The sequence below is a fragment of the Carica papaya genome, chromosome 1 (assembly GCF_054855325.1).
Source record: "Carica papaya isolate Zhongbai chromosome 1, ASM5485532v1, whole genome shotgun sequence".
In the NCBI taxonomy this organism is placed as follows: Eukaryota; Viridiplantae; Streptophyta; class Magnoliopsida; order Brassicales; family Caricaceae; genus Carica; species Carica papaya.
Genome location: NC_142309.1, coordinates 11529741 through 11551067, shown reverse-complemented (window position 1 = coordinate 11551067; position 21327 = coordinate 11529741). Strand labels below are relative to the sequence as shown.

At 33.5% G+C, this 21327-nt stretch overlaps 1 protein-coding gene across 1 annotated transcript; it reads left to right on the top strand.

Moving 5' to 3' along the window:
• Positions 1 to 1990: 1990 nt before the first annotated feature.
• Positions 1991 to 16299, top strand: LOC110816304 (thioredoxin F1, chloroplastic). The gene is made up of 3 exons (XM_022044445.2): positions 1991 to 2415; positions 15587 to 15686; positions 15919 to 16299. Exons 1-3 carry the CDS (start codon positions 2129 to 2131, stop codon positions 16051 to 16053), a joined length of 522 nt encoding a protein of 173 aa, XP_021900137.1. The 5' UTR covers positions 1991 to 2128; the 3' UTR covers positions 16054 to 16299.
• Positions 16300 to 21327: the final 5028 nt, after the last annotated feature.

The following is a 21327-nucleotide window of genomic DNA, read 5'->3' as shown; positions in this document are numbered from 1 at the left end:
CTAGTTAGATGGTTCAAGTGTTATAATATTATTAGAAACAAGTAAGAAAATCATGATTAATGCTATTGCTTAAGTGATATTATCCTACTTTATAAGTATTTTTCTAATTTATGAAAATATTTGTAATCGTATGGAAAGATGATTGTAAAGGTTTGGTGGGCTCATAAAATTAAAGATAAGATCATTCTTTAAATGTCATTAAAAAAGCTACATATTATAGAAAACAATATGGCTTGGCAACTAGCTTTGCTCTCTAAAGTCATTTTTTTCAAGTCTTGTGTCTGATATGGTTTGAACTCATCATGTTACAACTTAGAATCATACTCTTGTAACAAATTTGTTCCTCCCTTTTGAAGCTGAACAGATTCTCCATATTCTTATCATCAATGATTAACTTCAGATAAGTTGAGCCGGACATGGACAAAAATAGCCATTATGTTGTGAAGTTTGGTCATTTATACTTCTAGAAGAATAAATGCTTTATATCCAGCTATATTGATTTCAATATATCATTGCTTAATTGAAATAATTTTGTCACAATAAATTCCTCAGGGATAAATTTGTTATGAATATTCTCATTCTTTGAGTCAGATTAGCCGAAATGGTATATATGTAGATATTATTTGTCCTATATATGGTAACAAGGAAGAGTTAGTTGATCGCTTGACTTTGTTATGTCTTTCAAGAAATAAACAGAGATATGCTAGAATGTTACTTTAATGTATTCACATCCAACCAAATATGAAAATTTGAAAGATTTATGAAAACAATGGACAAATCTATTTATTTCACTAAAAATATTGCACAAATAGTTTGGTTTTTTTTTTTTTTTCTAATAAGATAGGATTATCTGTTGATAAGTAGAGAAAAATGGTAGTCCAAAAATAAGTTGTCTCAAATTTTATATCTATAACATTAACATCAATATTAATTTTTTTTTTATCAAGTTCAAATTAGACTAGAAAGTGTTTAAAAAAATTAGATGAGGACAACGATCTTTGCGAAAAATTTTAAAATTAGATTTGATAGAGCTAGCGAAGACATTAATGATCATGTATAACTTAGAAGTAGTTAGTTATGGATAATGACAATTTAGTAGTCAAAAATTATATTTCAAGATTTTTTAATCAATTTTAATTATATCTTTTTTACATGTTTAATATAAATTTAGTTTTAAAAAATATTAAATTATTAGATCAGAATCTAAAGATTATTTATTTTTTTTAGAGTCTTAGATTTCTAATCAAATTATTTATTGTAATACCCCATGATTTTTTTAACCGGGCGTCCAATAACTTTATTTATTTTGAGGATACACATTTTTTTTTTTCCATTTTCTCTTGTTGGCAATTGCTTTATGTAACCATTCATATATTTTTTTTTTTCTAAAGAAAGAAGAAATTCTATATAATACATTAAAAATAGAGTATTTTTGTAAAAACAATGACATTTTTTTATATAATATAAGTATGAAGAAATTTTTCATAATTTGACTCATTCATTGTATAAAATGAATATTAAAATCTTTTCCAAAATATGAAAAATTATTGATTTGACAGATATTTTTATATTTAATAAAAAAAAATAAAACACTTCTTATTATTTTTTATAATCTTAAATGCATAATTATTTTTTTTAAATAACAAATTATTTACTGTAAAAAACTTAAAATACTTAACTATCTTAAATACACTCGTCTATATTCACCAAAATTCATTGAAAACAATTTCGACTTATTAAAAAAAAAAAAAAATCAAATGCAATTCTTGCATTTATACGTGGACCAAAATCTTCCCATCTAAATCTCAAACATAACGAGTAAAATACCAACCCGTTAACAGAAATTATAAAATCGACAGGCTAAAATCGTCCTCCACAAAACAATCTCCAAATTTCCTAAAATAACCCTCACTCTCTTTTTCTCTGTGAGGGCAATATTGTCTTTTCATGTCTCCACAAATCAAATTACTCCACAAGATTTCCCGTCTCTCTCCCATGCTTGCTCCCTGCACTAACACAACTCCATTCCTCTCTCTCTCTTCGCCTTACACATTTTCTTTGTAATTTAATTTTTTGCTGTAAAAGTTTGATTTTCTCCTGCGAATCAGTCACAGGTTTTCAGAGAAAAATGCCTCTCTCTCTCCACTTGTCGTCCTCTCCTTCTGCCATTTGCTGCCCTCCTTCTCCGGCGTCCGCCGTTAACCACCTCATCTTCTTCTCCGGTCTTCCAACAACGCGCCTGTGCTCCAAATCTCTTCATGCCAGTAGTAGGAAGAGATCCCGTGCAGTGTGCTGTAGTTTGGACGTTGTAGGCCCCACTGTCGGTCAGGTCATCGAGGTCAACAAGGATACCTTCTGGCCCATCGTTGAAGCCGCCGGCGAGAAAACCGTGGTCGTCGATATGTACACTCAATGGTATGCTCAGTTTTCTTTATTTATATATGTTTTGCTAATTTGTGTGTTTTATTTACCCTGTGATGAAGAGTAATAAGCTGCAGATTGTGATTTTGTTTCTGTAAGAATATTATGACTTAAAGGAATTCTAATTCTACTCCAATAGAACAATAAATCTAAATAAAAATTTAACTCATAAATGAAGCATAACCAACTAGAGAAGCAACTCATAATTATAAAATCAGAAAATGAAGCTTTTAAATTCTCCGGCTGCAATGGTTCCCCATCATGTCTTATTGGTTACTTTTGATGCTTTTGTTAACCTGCCCTTTCTAACAATTGCTTATTTCACTGGTGAAATTTTTCCATTTAGCCAGTTCTATCATTAAATTTGGTAAGTCAGTGAAAATGCTATAAACTAGGTTTGGAACTCATTATATGAACCGCGTCAAATGCAGGTGCTAACCATTGTGGCAAATGTCTCCTGTTAAAAAAAGTTGTAGTACTTGTTTATCTGTTTGAGAACTTTTGGTTATAACCTTTAGGAAACAGTATTTATAGTCAAGAGTATTTGCTGCAAGGGTGTTGAAGTGGTGAAAAGAATTAGAATACACGATCACATAAATTCATCTCTCTGCTTATGTTGTACGGCCACAAGGCTTATGCCCGTTAGCAATCTGGGAACATGGAGCTGTTATACACGTTTTTGAAAAAACCGTGGAAAATTAATCAGTTTACCGGTCTGGTGTGTCTCCTGAGACCCATGGACTCCAGAAAACAGAGTGGGAAATCTGAAAATTTGAAAATGAGTTCCACCATGCACTCTAGTTAGTTAAATGTAAAAGTTTGCATTTAATCTTTAGAATTTATTCTTGGATTTGGATTAGAATTTAAAAGCACATTAAATTTGTATAGGAATGTGGTTCTTTGGGTTCTAGGAAAAGAGAATGCTAGTTGCTGTAGATTCCTATAAGTATGAAATTCAGATTATGAATAAGCAGTTGGCTATTTGCACAAACTTTGTTTCTTGAAATAAACTATTTACAGAAACTTACAGTGCTTTTCTTGAGATTTACAGTGATTCTCTTGAGATTTTGGGTTACCTCTAGCAAGCCCAACCATAGGCCATCAAGGCAAAAGTTCTAACAAACAAACTTCACGCGTGCTGCAAGATTTTGTTGTATACAGACTTGTGACCAAATCCCAACCATGGGACTGTAACATATTGGTCCCAGAGCATGAGGTCATGAGTGATCTTCGGTTGTTTCCAGAAGCAGTTTGAGATCATTTCTGAAATTACATAAGGAGGATCATGCACAAGATAGGATGAAGAGTGAACAATAGGTCCACTTTATGAATGGAAATGCAAGCTGATGATCCAGTTTGAGGACCTCTCTATGGGTAAAAAATGATGGATCAAGCACTGTCTCGACTACTAGCAACTAGCAACTAGCATCTAGACAAATGGCCATTTAGGACCAGAATGCATTGTTGGAGGGACCACGCCAAGATTTTTTTAAAGCTAAATTTTCCTTTATTTTTTTAATTGGAAAGTAGGTTAATTAGGCTGGTTGAATATATGATCATTTTTTTGCCATCAAACAATTCCAATGAGGAAAACGTAGGGCTCGCTTCCTTCCTCTTGGAAAGAGTGCACAACTTTGGTTTTTGGAATTGGAGAGAAGGATGCGGAATGGGTTTAGCTGTATATTGTTTAAGTAGATTAGAAATCATAATACTATTGAACATAAAATTACTATATTACTTAAGAATCTAGTTTTCTAGTTTGAATAACTTTAGGATTTTGTTTTTATTAGTATTTAATTTTTCTAATTGTATTAGTAGTATTTCCTATTTTATTGGGAGTAGTATTCCTAATTTTATTAGTATTAATTTGCTATCTTATGAGGAGTAATTTTCTTAATCTTCTTAGTATTAGTTTCATATCTTAGGAGTATTTCTAATCTTATTAGTTTTAATATATTTTAGTTTAATCCTATTTAGTAAATGTTATTTATGAAGCATTATAAAGATATCTGTAATTTCACTTCTTGAGAAACTTTAGTTCTTTTTTTTTTTTTTTGAAATAAGAGACACTTTAGTTCTTTAATAAAATATTTTGAGAATTTTTTAATGAAGAAATGAAGGAAGAAGAATTTGAACAAAGTGAAAAGGAGAATTCCTTTCACTATTTTCCTTGATTTTCTCGGGCACAAGAAGTGCTATTATATAAGCACCAACCCTGACAAAAGAGGTTACAAAATATTCTAACAAGTGGAAAAGGAGAAAAATTGGTTGTTAAAGTAGAGGGCATACCCAGCTGTCATAACAACCAAAGAAAGGAAAAAAAAATGGAAAAGAATAAGTTACCCCTTATATATCTATATATGTAAATATATATACATTCTACACTCCCCCTCAATCTAAGTTACATAAATATTGAGTAATAATTGGTTGTTAAGGTGGAGGGCATACCCAGCTGCCACAACAACCAAAGAAAGGAAAAAAAAACTAGAAAAGAATAAGTTACCCCTTATATATCTATATATGTAAATATAATACATTCTACACTCCTCCTCAAATATAGGTTACATAAATGTTGAGTAATACTAGATTAGATACAAGATTATTAAATTTTTGGTAGTGCTATGTTTGCTGTTTGTTGACTGGTTGGGATGTATAATAGTGATACATCCTGTCTTTCAATTTTCTCTCTGATGAAGTGTCGGTCAATCTCGACATGTTTAGTTTTGTCATGGTGCATAGGATTTTTGGCCATGTTAATAGTCGATTGATTGTCACACCAAATTCTCATAGTAGTGGGAGCAGAAAATCTTAGTTATAGTAATATCTTTTTCAGCCACACTCATTCACTCAAGTGAACGTAACTCTGATTCAGCACTGCTTCCAACAGATTATTTCTTGCTACGCCAAGTGACTAAATTACCCCATACATATGAGCAATAACCGGATGTGGATCTCCTATCAGATCCTGCCCAATCTACATTAGTAAAGATCTCAATTCCTCTAGCCATAGTCTTCTGAAAAAATAATTCTTGTCCAGATGTCATCTTTAGATATCTCAAAATTTGATAAATAACGCTTTTATGCTCCTCAGTAGGTTGAGACATGAACTGACTCATAGTGCTTACTACAAAGTAGATGTCAGGTCTTGTGTGAGCCAAGTAGATAAGCTTGCCTACAAGTCTCTGATACATTTCTTTATCAACAGGTTTACTATCATTTTTGAAACTAAGTTTAGCATTTGACTCCATAGGAGTTTCTGCGGATTTACAACCAAGCATAATAGTCTCGTTCAGAAGGTTTAAGACATATTTCCGCTGAGATATAGAAATTCCTTTCTTGGATCGACCTGTTTCCATTTCAAGAAAATACTTGAGTATCCCAAGGTCTTTGATTTCAAACTCTTTGATTAGGAAGTCTTTTAGTTTCTGAATCTCTTCATTATGATCACCTGTCAGGATAATATTATCAACAAATACAATCAATATAGCTCTCTTTCCTATGATACAGTGCTTGACAAATAATGTGTGATCGGACTGACACTGTTCATATCCTATATGCTTCACTGCCCTGGTGAATCTGTCAAATCATGGCCTCAGTGACTGTTTGAGTCCATAAAGTACCTTCTTTAGTTTACATACCTTTTGTAGGTTCATTTCAAGTCCAAGTGGGACTTTCATATACACTTCTTCTTTTAGATCTCCATTGGAAAAAATATTTTTCACATCTAGTTGATAAAGAGGCCAGTCAAGATTAGAGACTAATGAGAATAATACCCGGATAATATTATGTTTGGCAACTGGAGCAAATGTCTATTGATAATCAATTCCATATGACTGAGTGAAACCTTTAGCAACAAGTCGTGCTTTGTACCGATTCACACTATCATCAGGATTGTATTTAGTGGTGAAAATCCACTTGCATCTTACTGGAATTTTTCCTGAAAGCAGATCAGCTAACTCCCATGTCTCATTCTTTTCAAATGTTGTAATTTCTTCTTGGATAGCAGCATTCCACTCAGGAATTTTGAGAGCTTCATGAATCGTTCTTGGTTCTGAGGAACTACTGTCAAACTTACTCATAAGAGTATGATATTTTGAAAACAGTTTGTCATATGAAACATAATCCTGTATGGGATGCATTGTGCAAGAACGAACATCTTTTCGTAAAGTAATAGGCAATTCAATATCAATAGTTGAGTAAGAGATTTCATTACCTGTGGTATTCTGGGTGCTTGGTACAGAAGTTGATTCATGACAGTGCATAGTTGGCTCAGATACTTTACCACCACCTTGAGTCTTGTTCCTCCTGATATAGACGCGTAACTTACTCACTGTAGGTAATGTGCTATCAGTTTCTGTGACAAGTTTAGACTCTTTGGTAGTTTTAGGGACAGGTTCTTTTTCTGATGTAGGTTTTTTTTTTTTGATATTGTCAATGGAATATGTAGTGGAGGGATGTTCACATCCCACAATTGATATTTCTAAGTAAAATTTTCCCTTTGAATCTCAAGAGTGGGATAAAATAGTTGGTTTTCAAATAATGTGACATCCATAGTGTTAAAGAATTGAGGGGTAGCTGGACAAAAGTATTTGTAACTTTTTTTATTAGAGGAATAGATAACAAAAATATATTTAAGGGCTTTTGGGTCTAGTTTTTCCCTGAGATGGGTATGAATGTGTACATAAGCAGAGCAGCCAAAGACTTTAAATGGGATTGTGTGTAAGATGTGAGAGTTTGGGAAGGCTTAAATAAAGGAATCATAGGATGTTCTGAATTTAACAATATAAGAGGGCATCCTATTGATCAGGTAGGTAGCAGTGAGAATAGCCTTTCTCCAAAGAAATTTGGAAACATTTGTGGTAAATATAAGTGATTGAGACACTTCAATGATATGTTTATTTTTTCTTTCAACTACACTATTTTGTTGTGGGGTGTGCACACAAGAACTTTTATGTACAATGCTTTGATCAGTGAGGTATTTTCCCAGGTTGGACTCAAAGTATTTACATGCATTGTCAGTTTTCAACACTTGTATTGTTGTCTGAAATTGAGTTTGAATTATAGTGTTGAATTTATGAAAGATTTGGCCAACCTCAGATTTTTGTTTTATAAGGTAGACCCAGATTATTTTAGTGTGATCATCAATAAAGAAAACAAACCATTTTGTACTAGTAATATTTTTTACCTGTGCTGGTCCCCATACATCACTATGGATTAATGCAAAAGGTTTTGAAGGTTTATATGTAACAATGGGATATGAATTGCGAGTATGTTTAGAAAACTGACATATTTCACACTGAAATGAACTCAAATTTTTATTTATGAATAAAGATAGAAATAGTTGTTTCAAGTACATAATGTTTGCATGTCTTAATCTATAATGACAACATAATAAAGTGGTCAATATTAGAACATTTTACAGAAACTGAATTAAGCATATACTGCACTAGAAGTTTGTTCATTTGAAAGAGAAGTTGCAACTGGTAGAAAGTATAGTCCTGAGTCCTTTCTAGCACTGCCAATCATCTTCCCCGAGGTCAAGTCTTAAAAAATATAGAAATCATTATCAAATTTAACCACACAATTCACGTCTTTACACAATTTGCTTATTGATAACAGATTGCAATTCAAATTGGGCACATAAAGGACGGAATGTAGTATAAAGCACGGTGATATATAGGTTCAACCAACTCCTGCCACCCTATAACTCGTTTCATCAGCAATCTTAATGGAGGATACTTCCTTACATTCACTGTATTGACGAAAGAGTGAAATATTTTCAGTCATATGATCGGATGCCCCTGAATCAAGAATCCACACTTGCCTTTTTATGGAATAGGTAGATACACTAAGTAAGCAATTATCTCTCTGAGCAACGGAAGTATTACCAAGAAGATCCTTTTGTGAAAATATTTGCAAGAGAGCCTCCATTTGAGCTGGACTGTAGCAAGCATTTTCGGTGGGTGTAGGAGTAGAGGATGATTCCTCATTAATCACCAAATTTCCATGATGTGTCTCTGTTCTCAGGTTTTTCTTCTCACCAGGCTTACCATGCAGCTTCTAGCATTTATCGCGGATATGACCGGGTTTTTTACAAAATTCACACCACAGTCTACCCTTTCTTCCTTGAGCTTCCGAAGCACGACTGGTGAGGACATAGGTAGTCTCGGAAGCATGAGCACCAAATTGGGATTCGCCTAGTAGGGTTTTCTTCTGGGCAGCAAGAGCCGAACCAGTCTCTGCTGAGTTGGGCCAAAGAGAGATTCACCCATCATGATTTTCTTCCTGCTCTCTTCACGACGGATTTCTGAAAACGTTTCTCTGAAGCTTGTCAGCGGTTTGGTGCTTAGAACGCGTCCACGGACTTCATCTAAATTCTTATTGAGACACATTAAGAATTTGAAGATTCGTTTGCATTCGATGATGGATTTGAACATTTTTGCGTCATTGGGGCAACTCCACTAGTGTTCTTCAAAGACATCGAGCTGTTGTCGGTTGCGGGTAAGGGCGTTGTAGTACTGAGTTACACAAAGCTCCCCCTGTTGCAGATCGTGAAGATAAGTCTCTATTTCGAAGATTGTTGATGTGTTATCACAGCTGGAGTGGAATTCGCGCACAGCAACCCAAATGTCATACGCGGTTTCATACAATAAAAAATTTTCTCCAATCTCATTTGTCATGGAGTTTACCAGCTATGACATAACGAGATTATTTTCGACTTTCCACGCACGAGCTCCTGGATCATTGGCTGGAGGTGAAACGAGTTCTCCAGTGAGGTATTCTTCTCTGCCCTTTCCTCGGATGAACATCAAGATTAATGATGACCATTGGAGATAATTGCTTCCATTCAACCTGTGTCCAGTAACGAATGAGGGTGTTTGATCAATGAGTGAGTGGTTGACCGGCATGGGAAGGTAGGAACTCGAAAGAACTTCGGGTGGAGAAGAGGTCTGCTCATCCGTGGCCATCTGGCGTGATTTGGATGATGATTTTGGATCAGGACTGCCTGATACTATGAGGAAATGAAGGAAGAAGAATTTGAACAAAGTGAAGAGGAGAATTCCTTTCACTATTTTCCTTGATTTTCTTGGGCACAAGAAGTGTTATTATATAGGCACCAATCCTGACAAAAGAGGTTACAAAATATTCTAACAAGTGGAAGAAGAGAACAATTGGTTGTTAAGGTGGAGGCCATACCCAGCTGTCATAACAACCAAAAAAAGGAAAAAAAAAACTGGAAAAGAGTAAGTTACCCCTTATATATCTATATATGTAAATATATATACATTCTACACAATTTTTTTGGTTGCTCTTGCAATCAAATCTTTAAGTGTGGTGTTTTTGACATTTTAGATGTAATATCTTAAAAACCCTATGTCTGTATCAAGTGGGAGGAAGGTTTGAAATTAAGAAACCGAAAACGGAGGGAGGTTCGGGTATTCGCTCTCGTGTTGACATGAATATGGCGCTTAAAGGTAAGTGGTTATGGAGGTACATGAAGGATGATAGAAAGCTTTGGAAAAAGGTTATCGATGCTAGGTGGAGTGGGGCTGCTCTTGAAGGGGTAGGGAGGTTAGACAGAAGGGGTCATGGTCTGGGTCTGTGGAAAAACATAAAGAAGGGGTGGCCTGCTTTCAAAGAATGTATCAAGTGGCAGTTAGGCAGAGGCAATATCATCAGATTTTGGCAAGATAAATATTTGGATGGGGATTGCCTAAAAGATAGATTCCCAAGTCTGTATGCAATTGCACAGGATAAATATATGCAGGTTGAGGGTGCGTATTCTTGGGTGAATGGCAGCTGCTCTTGGTTAGTTAACGTTAAACGTAATCTGAATGACTGGTAAGTTGGGGATTATCTGGAGTTATTGGGTTTAATTGCACAATATCAAATCAATGATAAATTGGACCATGCTATTTGGAGGCTGAACAAAAAGGGAGAGTTCTCTGTCTCATATTATAAATGGATTATTGATAAGGATACCAGCTGAGGGTACTCTTTCTCTCACAATCTGATTTGGAAAGCCAATCTTCCTCCGAGAATTGCTTTTTTTGGCTGGGAGGCTTGCTGGGAATGCATTCTGACTCTTGACAGATTACAAAAAAGGGGTGTTTTATGTGCAGGGAGGAAGAGGAGTCCTGCTGCCACCTTCTCCTTAGCTGCCCGGTGGTGTATGAGTTGTGGTGTATGATTTATAACTTACTGGGTATTGTTTGGCTCTCTTTGGGTTCGGTGATGAAAGAAGTTTGGGCATGGGGTAGGTTTCACACCACAAAGAATATTGTAAAAATTATTCCTTTGACTATTTTTTGGGTCATTTGAAAAGAAAAAGAAAGAAATTATAGAGCTTTTGAGGGTGTAGAAGTTGATAGATACAAACTTAGAGATAGGTAGTTTAAATATTTTGGGTCTTGTATATTGGGGCATGACATTATTAGGGATGAAGCTTTTGGGAATGTCATTGATACTCTTACGTCTCTGGAAATTTCTTTGTATGTAGGCAGTACCCCCTTTGGTGCCATCCTAACTTTATTCTAACTTTTTCTTTCAAAAAATAAAAAATAAAAAATAAAAAACCCTATGTGTAATAATTTGGTTTTCATCCTTAAATTCTAAGTAAATTATCTTTAAAAAATCCTCTAGCCAAAATCTTAAAACTCTATACTCAAACAATCCCGAACCCATCTAAAAAAAGAATCCAAATTGTGATTCCTAAACACTTCAAACAGCCACCAGCTCATTCACTGGTCATCGTCAAGAGGTGATCGACTCAGCTGTCTACCACCTGTATCAAAAGACTCCAATCAGTAGACCCTTGAAACCCCTCTGTGAAACTCCATCCATAAATTCTGTCAGGTGCAAATCTTCCTAGTTGTTATCTCTCTCTCAACCTGTACTCCTGCCCAACCATGTCTTACACGAACCTCTGACCTGCAACTCCCACCTGCAGACAGGTTGATTGACTGAAAATCGTAGCCGTTCCCTGATTGGAAGCCTGTGCGTGAGCGACACACACGCCCAGCCACAAGTATAGCTCACTTGATCCACTCTGTTTGACTTGCCTAAGATTTGAGTTTCACGAGACTAACTCCCTGATCGTTCTCGCCCTAAACCGAGTAGTCTGATGCTAGTTCAAGATAGATTTCAGCTACAATAACAATAACTAATGCTGCATCAAATGCCAGGCAAGATGCATATGAGGCAGAAATTAATACCATATATGAGATAATGGGAAAAATTATTTATGCAGTTTTCAAAGATATAAGGCTTGTGCACTGTGCAATTAATAACTCCACCAATTGAAAATTTGTAAGCTGCACAAGGTGCTAATAGAAGACGTGTTAAAAATAATGCTAGAGATGTTACCAATAAGGTAAAGGTCAAAGCTTGTAATTTTGATGGAAGAAGAGATCTTAATTTTGTCATCAATTGGCTGAACTCAATGGAAGAATATTTTAACTGGTATAACATATCAGATTGCAGAGAGAGTTCTGATCAAGTTTGGTGGAAGCTTACTAAGAAAGGAGAGTTCTCTGTGATTTCTTTTTATAGGCACATTGTTGGGATTGAGCAGGACAGCACACCCATGTTCCCTTTCTCCCAGATCTGGAAATCTACTGTGCCACCCAGAATTGCTTTCTTTGCTTGGGAGGTTTGCAGAGAGAGTATACTGACTCTTGATAAGTTGAAGGCTACGGGCCGGGTTGTGGTTAATGGCTGTTTTATGTGTAATTGGACGGTGGAATCGTGCTGTCATCTGCTCCTTAGATGCCCTGCTGTTTATGAACTTTGGTGTATGATATACAGTCTGTTAGGCCTTAATTGGGCTTCTACGTGTTCAGTTATCGATGAGATCTGGGCGTGGAGTGGTGTTGGTTTGAATAAGAACATTGTAAAGTTAATTCCCTTAACTATTTTTTGGGTTATTTAGAAAGAAAGGAATAGAAGAGCTTTTGAGGGGTTAGAGATTGGAAAGTATAGATTAAGAAATAGATTGGTTTAATTATTTTGGATCTCTTGTGTTGGGTCATGATATCATTAGGGATGTGAATTTTGGGGATGTTATTGATAGCATAACAACCTTGTAAATTCTTTTGTAAATGGATGGTACTTGTTGGTAACCTGTTAATATATATTTACACATTTTATTTAAAAAAAAAACATATCCGACGTATAAAGAGTTTGATTTGCTAAGAAGAAGTTGGTTACACTCATAAAAACATTGTGTTATGCCAATGTAAGACAGTCAATCTTTATATAGTATTTTATTTTTTATTATAAAGCCCACTAGGATGTAACTTTAACCCTAGTGAATCTTGGTGTTAACAAAATATGATCCAAAATCAGCCACAAAGGCTTTACCAGCTAGGCTTACACATACTTAGGTTGCATTTGGTTCAATTTCCCTTTTATTTCCTATCAACTTCTAGTGTTCGTTCTCATGTTAGTCTTCATGTCCATAATTAGAACATAATTTGTGGCATTTGGCTTATCATAAACCTTGTTTTAAATTTTTTATTGTTTGGATTCACCCCTAACGTGAAAGATAGGAATTGATTCTCAATGTCAAGGAATTCAAGGTGAGTGATTCTATTTACAATAGAACACAATATTTTGCAATTTTACATAATAAGACTAATATGGAAATTAGAACTGGGAATTGTTGAGGAATTGAATAAGACTTGAACCAAAGGCAGGATAGATATAATTTATTAGAAGTTCAAGCTTGATTGGTTAATCGTTGATGACTGATTGCGAGTAAATAACTTTACAGCTGATAACTTTCTAACACATTGAGTTTCAAAAGCTGAGAGCAAAAGAATATCTAATAGTCATCCTCTGTGATCATTATAGCTTGCAAAAAATGGAGCTTAGAAAGATAAGATGTAAAGGGGTTTATCATATTTTATTGAATTATGGGCAAATCTTGGAAAAGAAAGGGATGTAAAGGAGAGGAGTTTATTATGTTTTCTACCAGTCATGCTGTAGCATTGGTACATTTAAATATTTGGTCTGTTTGTTGGTGTCATCATAAAGCAAGAGAATCTTCTACAGCTTAATATTTATCAAGAAAGTATGTCTTCTTAAATAAATGTCTATTACTCACAATCCTAGCTGCCACGATGGAAACCTTTAACATCTTTTAGAAAGCCAAGTTTTCCTGGAACATTAAGGTTTTTGTCTCTGGAGTGTTGTTGGATAGACTAGTGATCTGTTGCAAGTTCGCAAAACCTAAGCGTGCTATTTCTCTAGATATATGTCTTATATGTTATAGGAAGGCTGAGTCACATCAGCATTTTTTTCTTTTTGCCTTGTGAGGTGGCTTGGAGGCTTTGGTCTATAGATAATTGGCTACTTTTGGCTACACAAGGATTATTCTCTCTTCTCTTGAAAGTTTCCTTTCTATGAACCTTAAGGAAGATAGTTCGAAAGTTACTTTATTCCTTTTGCAATTTTTTGGTGTGGTGTAGAAAGAGAAAAACAGGAGATATTTTGAGGGGATGGAAGATGACTTTGATAGAGTTATAGGTAGATCGTTTCAGACTTTGGGTTTTTTGTTTGTGGATCATTCTCAATAGAAAATTTTGGAGATCTTATTGATACTTTGATTGACATGTAAATATTTTTGTACATGGGTTGACACCCCCTTGGTGTTTGTAAATGAATCACATTATATTTTTGCTTCAAAAAAAAAGGAAGATAGTTTGAAAGAAGGAAGCTAGGGTGCATCAGAGGGCTGCTCTCTTCACTGGTCTATGGGTGCTTTGGCTGGAATGTAATGCTAGACAGTTCAGGGATTATTCTTTACCTCAGTCTTTTCTTCAGGATATATATTTTTGTTATTTCAAAAATATATTTCTTTTTTGCATCTTGGCCCAAGGTTCATGAGTCTTTAGGCAATGTTTCTTTGGCTGTTTGCAGTCAGATTGGGAAGCTATGTTGCGTTTTTTAAAAATAAATAAAAGTGAGTTATGGTATTATTATAAACATAGGTACCAAAGGAGTACCACCGGTATGCAAAATAATTACAGATCAATCAGGTGGTCAATGACAATATTGACCAACATCTTCGAAATCTTTAATGTCATAATCCAATAATATAGAACTAAAAGTGTGAATTCATCTATGTATAATATTATCACAATCAGTTTCTATTCTCTCAAAAGCTCTCGTATTTTTTTCCTTCTACACTATCCAAAAAATTGTAAGCAGAATAAGGAATAAATGCCTTTTCTGTTTACGCAGACCTGCCCATGCCCACAACTCTTTACTCACTATACCCACTATAGCCCAATTCAACCCCCATTAGCCAATAAACAGTAGACCAAATGCTGTACACCGCCGGGCACCCAAGTAAAATGTGGTTACAAGAATCCTCATCAGCTTTACACAAATATCATCTATTTACCAAAATGTTACCTCTTCTCCGCAACATGTCAAGAGTCAAAATACATTCTTTTGAGGCTTCCCAAGCAAAGAAAACCACTCTAGGGGGAGCTTTGGACTTCCAAATCTACTTAAAAAGCACTGTCATTCCTTCTCCATCTCTCTTGGTTAAATATTTATAATATGATTTCACAAAAAAACCCCTCTGCTTATTCAGTTTCCATATCCTTCCGTCTTTATGATCAGCCAGGTTAATGTCAGCCAAACAGAGGAGCAAGTTGCTGTATTCATTCACTTCCCAATCTTGCAAATTTCTTTTTACCCGCACAAACCAGCCCCTAACCCCCTCCATCTGTCCCAAACACCTTCTCCACCATAATACCCTTATCACAGGCAATAACGTCTTTGGGAAACTATGTTGCATTGATTTTCTGTTTTTTCTTTCCTTTTTGGTTTTCTGCTTTTAGGAGGATTCTTATCCTCCATTATAATCTTCTGTTCTCTTCTTCTAGAATACTTCTATTCTTTTAAAAGGAAAAACACCGAATGTGATCATTTTCTAACTTAATGGTTTCGTGCTGTATTGTCATTGGCTTTTATGTGGACGGTGGTTCATAGGAAAAAACATGAATTTATTATTAGGTGGCTGCGATCTGGAAAGATCACATACTTCAACTGCTGAATTGTATTTTATTCTCTTAATGTTCAGACTTGTCAATATTTTGAGATTGTTAACAATAAATCAATGTTGAATTTAATCAGTTCTCAAATCCTTCAGGTGTGGTCCTTGCAAAGTGATGGCTCCAAAATTTCAAGAATTGTCTGAGAAGTACCTTGATGTTGTTTTCCTAAAGCTTGATTGTAACCAAGAAAACAAGGTTTGCTTTTCCATTCCCTTTTTGGTTAATGGGCTAATACCCTTTTAATAACTCGGAATTGTTCCCACTCAACATCACCTACCAGAGGCTCTTGGTCGGTACTTTCCATGTCCTTGACTCTGTAGGCAACTGCGTGCATATAAATGTGCTTTCCTGCACAGTTGTACAATACTCGCGGTGCACAAACAGCAGAAACCCTTTCTGATGTTACAATTGCAATTTTTGTTGGCAGCCTTTGGCAAAAGAGCTTGGGATAAGGGTGGTTCCTACTTTCAAGATTCTAAAGCACAACAAAATTGTAAAAGAAGTCACCGGGGCCAAGTTTGATGACTTAGTTCTTGCCATTGAGACTGTCAGATCTAGCTGAATTCCCCTCTCGGGCCTGCCTCCCTTCCCCCTTTTTGTAAGTATTCATGATGCACAGACTTCTGTTAAAATGATTGTTGTATGTATTCATGGAAAGCAATATGTATCTTATGACAGCTGTAATTGGATGGTGAAATTTCAATAAGCATTTGGTCTGTTATTTGTCAAATTCCTTCACCTTTCAGGAAAGAGAATTGACAATAGAAACAATGTAATTATGGAAAACTAAGCCATCGCGTTTCTTATAGGGTCTTTCTTTTGTGAAACTACTGCATGTCTTATAATTTTCAGAGGATTAGGTTCTTTATATCTGCAATTTCATTTTGGATTGACCAAGTGGCCTATTAGCTCAGTGGTAAGAGTGCGTCATTGGTAAATGCATTATGTTTAGAACCCTGTTTGTAAAATTTCAGTTTATACCTTATGGTTTGAATTTTTCTTTCCAACTTCTAGTAACTGTGTATTCTTTTTTCATATATATATATATATATTTTTGTGTATAACAAAGTCGTTATATGTAGTTTGTCTCTTTATCATTGTAGTGTTAAGATCTTGATGGTTGGGTGCCTATCTAAAAGATTATTATACGTATCTTAATTTTTACTGTTAAAATCTTGGTGGTTGAGTGACTGTTAATTTTGGACCTTAAGCTTTTCTGTTTTCCATTTAATTGGGTTCTGTATCAATCACTGAGAGTAGTAACTTAAACTGTATTATAAATTGTTTATATCATTAATACTATATTTTATATGTCACATTCTTTACAGTTTTATTCTATGTTTCTGATAGAAAGACTGGTGTAATAATTAGTTTATGATTCCACTTCTAAATACGCTTAACTTTTTGTCCTTCCTCCCCCAACCCATACTAAATTGCCTCCTACGTCGTTTTGGGGGAGGCTTAATTTGCAAGAAGCAAGAGAACAAATTTCTTTCTTTTCTTTCTTCAGATTTTTCATTAACTTTTCTTAGAGAATTTATTATTTTTTCGTATAATATTTATAGGCTTTAAGCCTATTGAGTTGTATTATTATTATTATTATTATTATTTTTAAAAAAAAGTTATGGGCTGAGCACAAATTATGATTTGATTTTTTAGTTTAGGACCAACCCAAATTTTAAGTGTATGTTATTTTCATTGATACGGAGCTATAATATGCTAGTTTTGTATAAAACAATTACAGTATATTAGTTTGTTAGAAAATAATAATTTACCGAATTACATTCAAAATTACAATGAGTGATTTTTTAATAACATAGAAGCTGATTATATAATGTTTGTTTATTGAAAAGGTTCGCCTACAATGTGATTGGAGAAAATGAGTGTCAATACAAAAACGTGAAACAAAATAGCTAAAAGACGAATTGGCTTATTTAGAAAGTAGCTGAGTTGTATATTTTTTGCAATACTCAAATTGTCATCTTGGTTTATTTTTTCTTAGACAAAGGAGAAAAGTTTTATATTTTTATGTATCCTAACATCGATCTTCTTCTCGATGCATTCTTCAATAATCATGTGTCTTATCTCGTCCAAAATTATAATAATTTTTTTACTTCTTTGTCATGTCAAAACATGGAGTTATCTCCTAAAAATAATATAGTATAATATTGACTTTGATGTATATCAAATATTTGAAAAGTTGCCATTGACTATAGGCAAGTTAGAAAATTTGAAGAAAAATGTGGCCCACAAAATTTAAAAATTATCAACCTTTACTTATCAGAATACTACTAAAGAATTAACACAAATAAAATGCCTTATTGAAGATAAAATAAAATTTAACAAGAGTGATGATTAAGTTCAATATGGTATGGGTACCATATCTGAAGTTCCACAATTCTCTTTTAATGGCGTCAAGAGATATACTAAGCCTCTTCGTATTGATAATAATAATTTTTATTAGATGGATGATAAGGTCACTACTCTATATATTCAAACAACCTTTATCATTCTTCTCCAATGCAAAAACATGAAACAAAAGAGTAGAGAACTGTTACTTTTAGTAAAAGATGAACTAGTCTTTTTTAACAAAGTAGCAGAGTTGTGTGTTCTTTGCAATACTCATATTGTTATGTTAGTTTCTGCTTCTTTATCCAAACGAGAAAAGTTCTACACTTTTGCGCACCCTAGCATCAATCTTCTTCTTGATTCATTTCTTAATAACCATGTGCCTTATCCTAACCACAATTGTAACAATCTTTCTACTTTTTTGTCCTCACAAAACACAGAGCAACTAACTCCAAAAAATGATGAGGTGTCTAAGACGAAAAGGAGAAAGAGAAAATTTGAAGAGTCTTAGTGGGATAATATTATCATTGATGCATATCAAACATTTGAGGAGCTGACATTAGTTATTGGTAAGTTGGAAAAGTTGAGAGAAAATGTGGCCTACAAGCTTCACGAATTATCAACTTTTACTGATCAGAATATCACTAGTTATGAATGGGAGTTCAGAAACGACAATCCTTTATTTCTTCAAAATAGTACTACTAAATTATCTCAATCGTTCTCCTTAGATAATAAAGATGCCAACACGTATAATTTTCTTAAATCAGATTTCAAAAATAGTAATCTTCTATCAACTTTTATTGATCATAATGTTACTAGCTGTGGATGGGAGATTAGAAATGACAACCATTCATTTCTTCAAAATAGCACTAGTGGATTAGCTCCATCATTCTCCTTCGACAAAAGAGATGCCAATACATATAATCTTTCTGAATCAAATTTCAAAAATAATAGTCATCTGTCAACTTTTATTCATCAGAATATTGTTAGTTGTGAATGGGAGTTTAGAAATTTTAACCCTTCATCTCTCCAAAATAACACTATTGGATTAGCTCCATCATTTTCCTTCAACGATAGAGATGCCAACACATATAATCTTCGTGAATCAGATTTCAAAGATAGTGATCTTTCATCATTTGTAGAAATTGTGAAGCAATAACTGATAGTGACTTACTTTTTTTATGGTGACGACGTTAATTCTTTAATAACAGAGGATGATAGTGATTTCTTTTCATTCTTGGAGTCTGTTTTTTCTAATTGATTGGCAGCTTTTCTGATATTTGCTTCATAAGTATGCAATAAAATGATCTTGTGGTTGCTTACTTTTTTTCCTTTGTTCCCATATTGCTCAATTAATTAGTATAGTTTTTTTCACTCACCAAAGGATGATATAAATATGTTTAAATACCAATACATATAATCATTTAAGTTTGAGGTATAAAAAGTAAAAATGTCCAATAATGTGAGGCGCATTCTAACTCAAACATTGTATAGGAAAATTTTCATTTTATTATAAGAATATATATAACTATTAGATTGCATCCTTAAATCCATGTTGAAGACAAACCCAAAAGCTTGCTAACTAATTTTGTTGTATTATTTCTTATTTTTTGCTTCATCATTTGAATATTAATTAATGATGTATTTTTTCCTTAAAAGGATGATATGAACATAATGATTTATTGTTGTTCGAATTAAATGGTTGATTGCCAAATTGAAAAAGAATATATCTATCTCTACAATTAAATTAAAGTGTTAGATTGAGATTTTATTTCGGAACAAAAAATAAGTTATCACAACTAAGAGAATCTAACAATTAGGTTAGGTCTTTCACCCAGATGCGTCGAGACTAGCTGGAATTGAGAATTTGGTAACTGCAACTCCATCAACATAGTAATGAATTAATCTCTTAATTTTTTAAATGAAACATTATACATAGATAATCATCAACTCATAATACACTACAATGAGGTTTAAATTCGTGAGCTTCAATTTTTTGTATTATTAAATTTGGTTGATTCATGAATTTACTAATTACGGTTTCGTTGCTTACGAAAAATAAATTTTTATCAAATTAAAAGATTTGTGGCAATGCAACTTGAAATGCACTGTAACATTGCTTTAAGATCAAAAGAAAAGAAATTGAATACTTAATCATGACCAATTGAAAAAGATTTTAAAACAAGTTTTTATATTAAAAATAATAATAATGATTTATTTCTCATTGGTGATTGCATTTAAATTTTTTTTATTCTTGGGATCTTTCTTTTCTAATTGTTTACTTTTCTTTGTTAAGTAGGTAATAAAATGTTCTTGTAGTTTCTTAATTTTTTTTTTTCTTTTTTCATATTGATTTTAGTATAATGAAGTATATTATTTTAAATATAATTCAATTATTATTATTTATTTAAATTTCAAATTTCATTCAAGTTTGGTTGATATCTACTTAATTCACAATTTTAATTTTTATATTGGTCTCGATGCATGTAAGAATTGTGAGTGTGTGTGTGTATATATATATATATATATATATATATATATCCCAAAAAGACTAGGCCCTTCTCACAAAAGATCCCAACTTACACCCTTACCAGCCCATTTATACATTTCCTCCACCAACCCATCATTACTACTAGTCTTTGTAATGAAGTAATTTTCTTCCACACTAATTTATTATTTTTTCAAATTTAAAAAAATTACTATTAACTTACTATTACTATTATTATCTATTTTGAAGCTTGAAAGTCCAAATTATTTGTGAAAGTCCTTCCAAATTCCTAATTAACCCCAAGACTTTTTATTTTAAAACCCAAACAGTCCATTAGCTTTTAAAACGACGTCATTTTGGGGAGGCTAATTTTGTTTCTCAGCGATGACAGAGGAAGAGTGTGAACTGAGAAAGAGAAAAGATGAGGGAATTTCGGCGCCGAAAAGGGCGAAGCAAGTTGCTGCAAAGATGATGATGAAGCCAGAAAAACAGAGGATGAGAGGGAAAAAAAGAGTGAAGGAAAATTTTGTGTAAATTATAATTAAGAAGTTAAGTCCACATAAAAAAAAAATATATATATATATTAAATACCTTTTTATTCTAAAATTTTATATATATAAAAAAAAAAATTTGTGTGATAATTAGTTTAATAAGATCAATGGTTTTTTTTCTCCCTTAAAAAATTAAAAAATTAAATCAAAACTAATAGAACTTTGTCTCACTAATTAAATAACCATCTGATCCTTCGATCCATTACATATTATTGTATGGTCTTGCCGATGAGTCAATCTCTCATTTCTCCTAAATAAAACTATTTGTTGTAAACTATCAAGAGTTAAGTTAAGGCACGATAGACAATTTATTGCATAACGTTCAACATAACTCTTTCACCCCACCCCAATATTTTATTCATTTCTAAAACTAAGCTATTAAATTCCTAAACCTACATTTTCTATACAAAAGTAAAAATGTTTCACTATGTTTTCGATACCTTTCAAT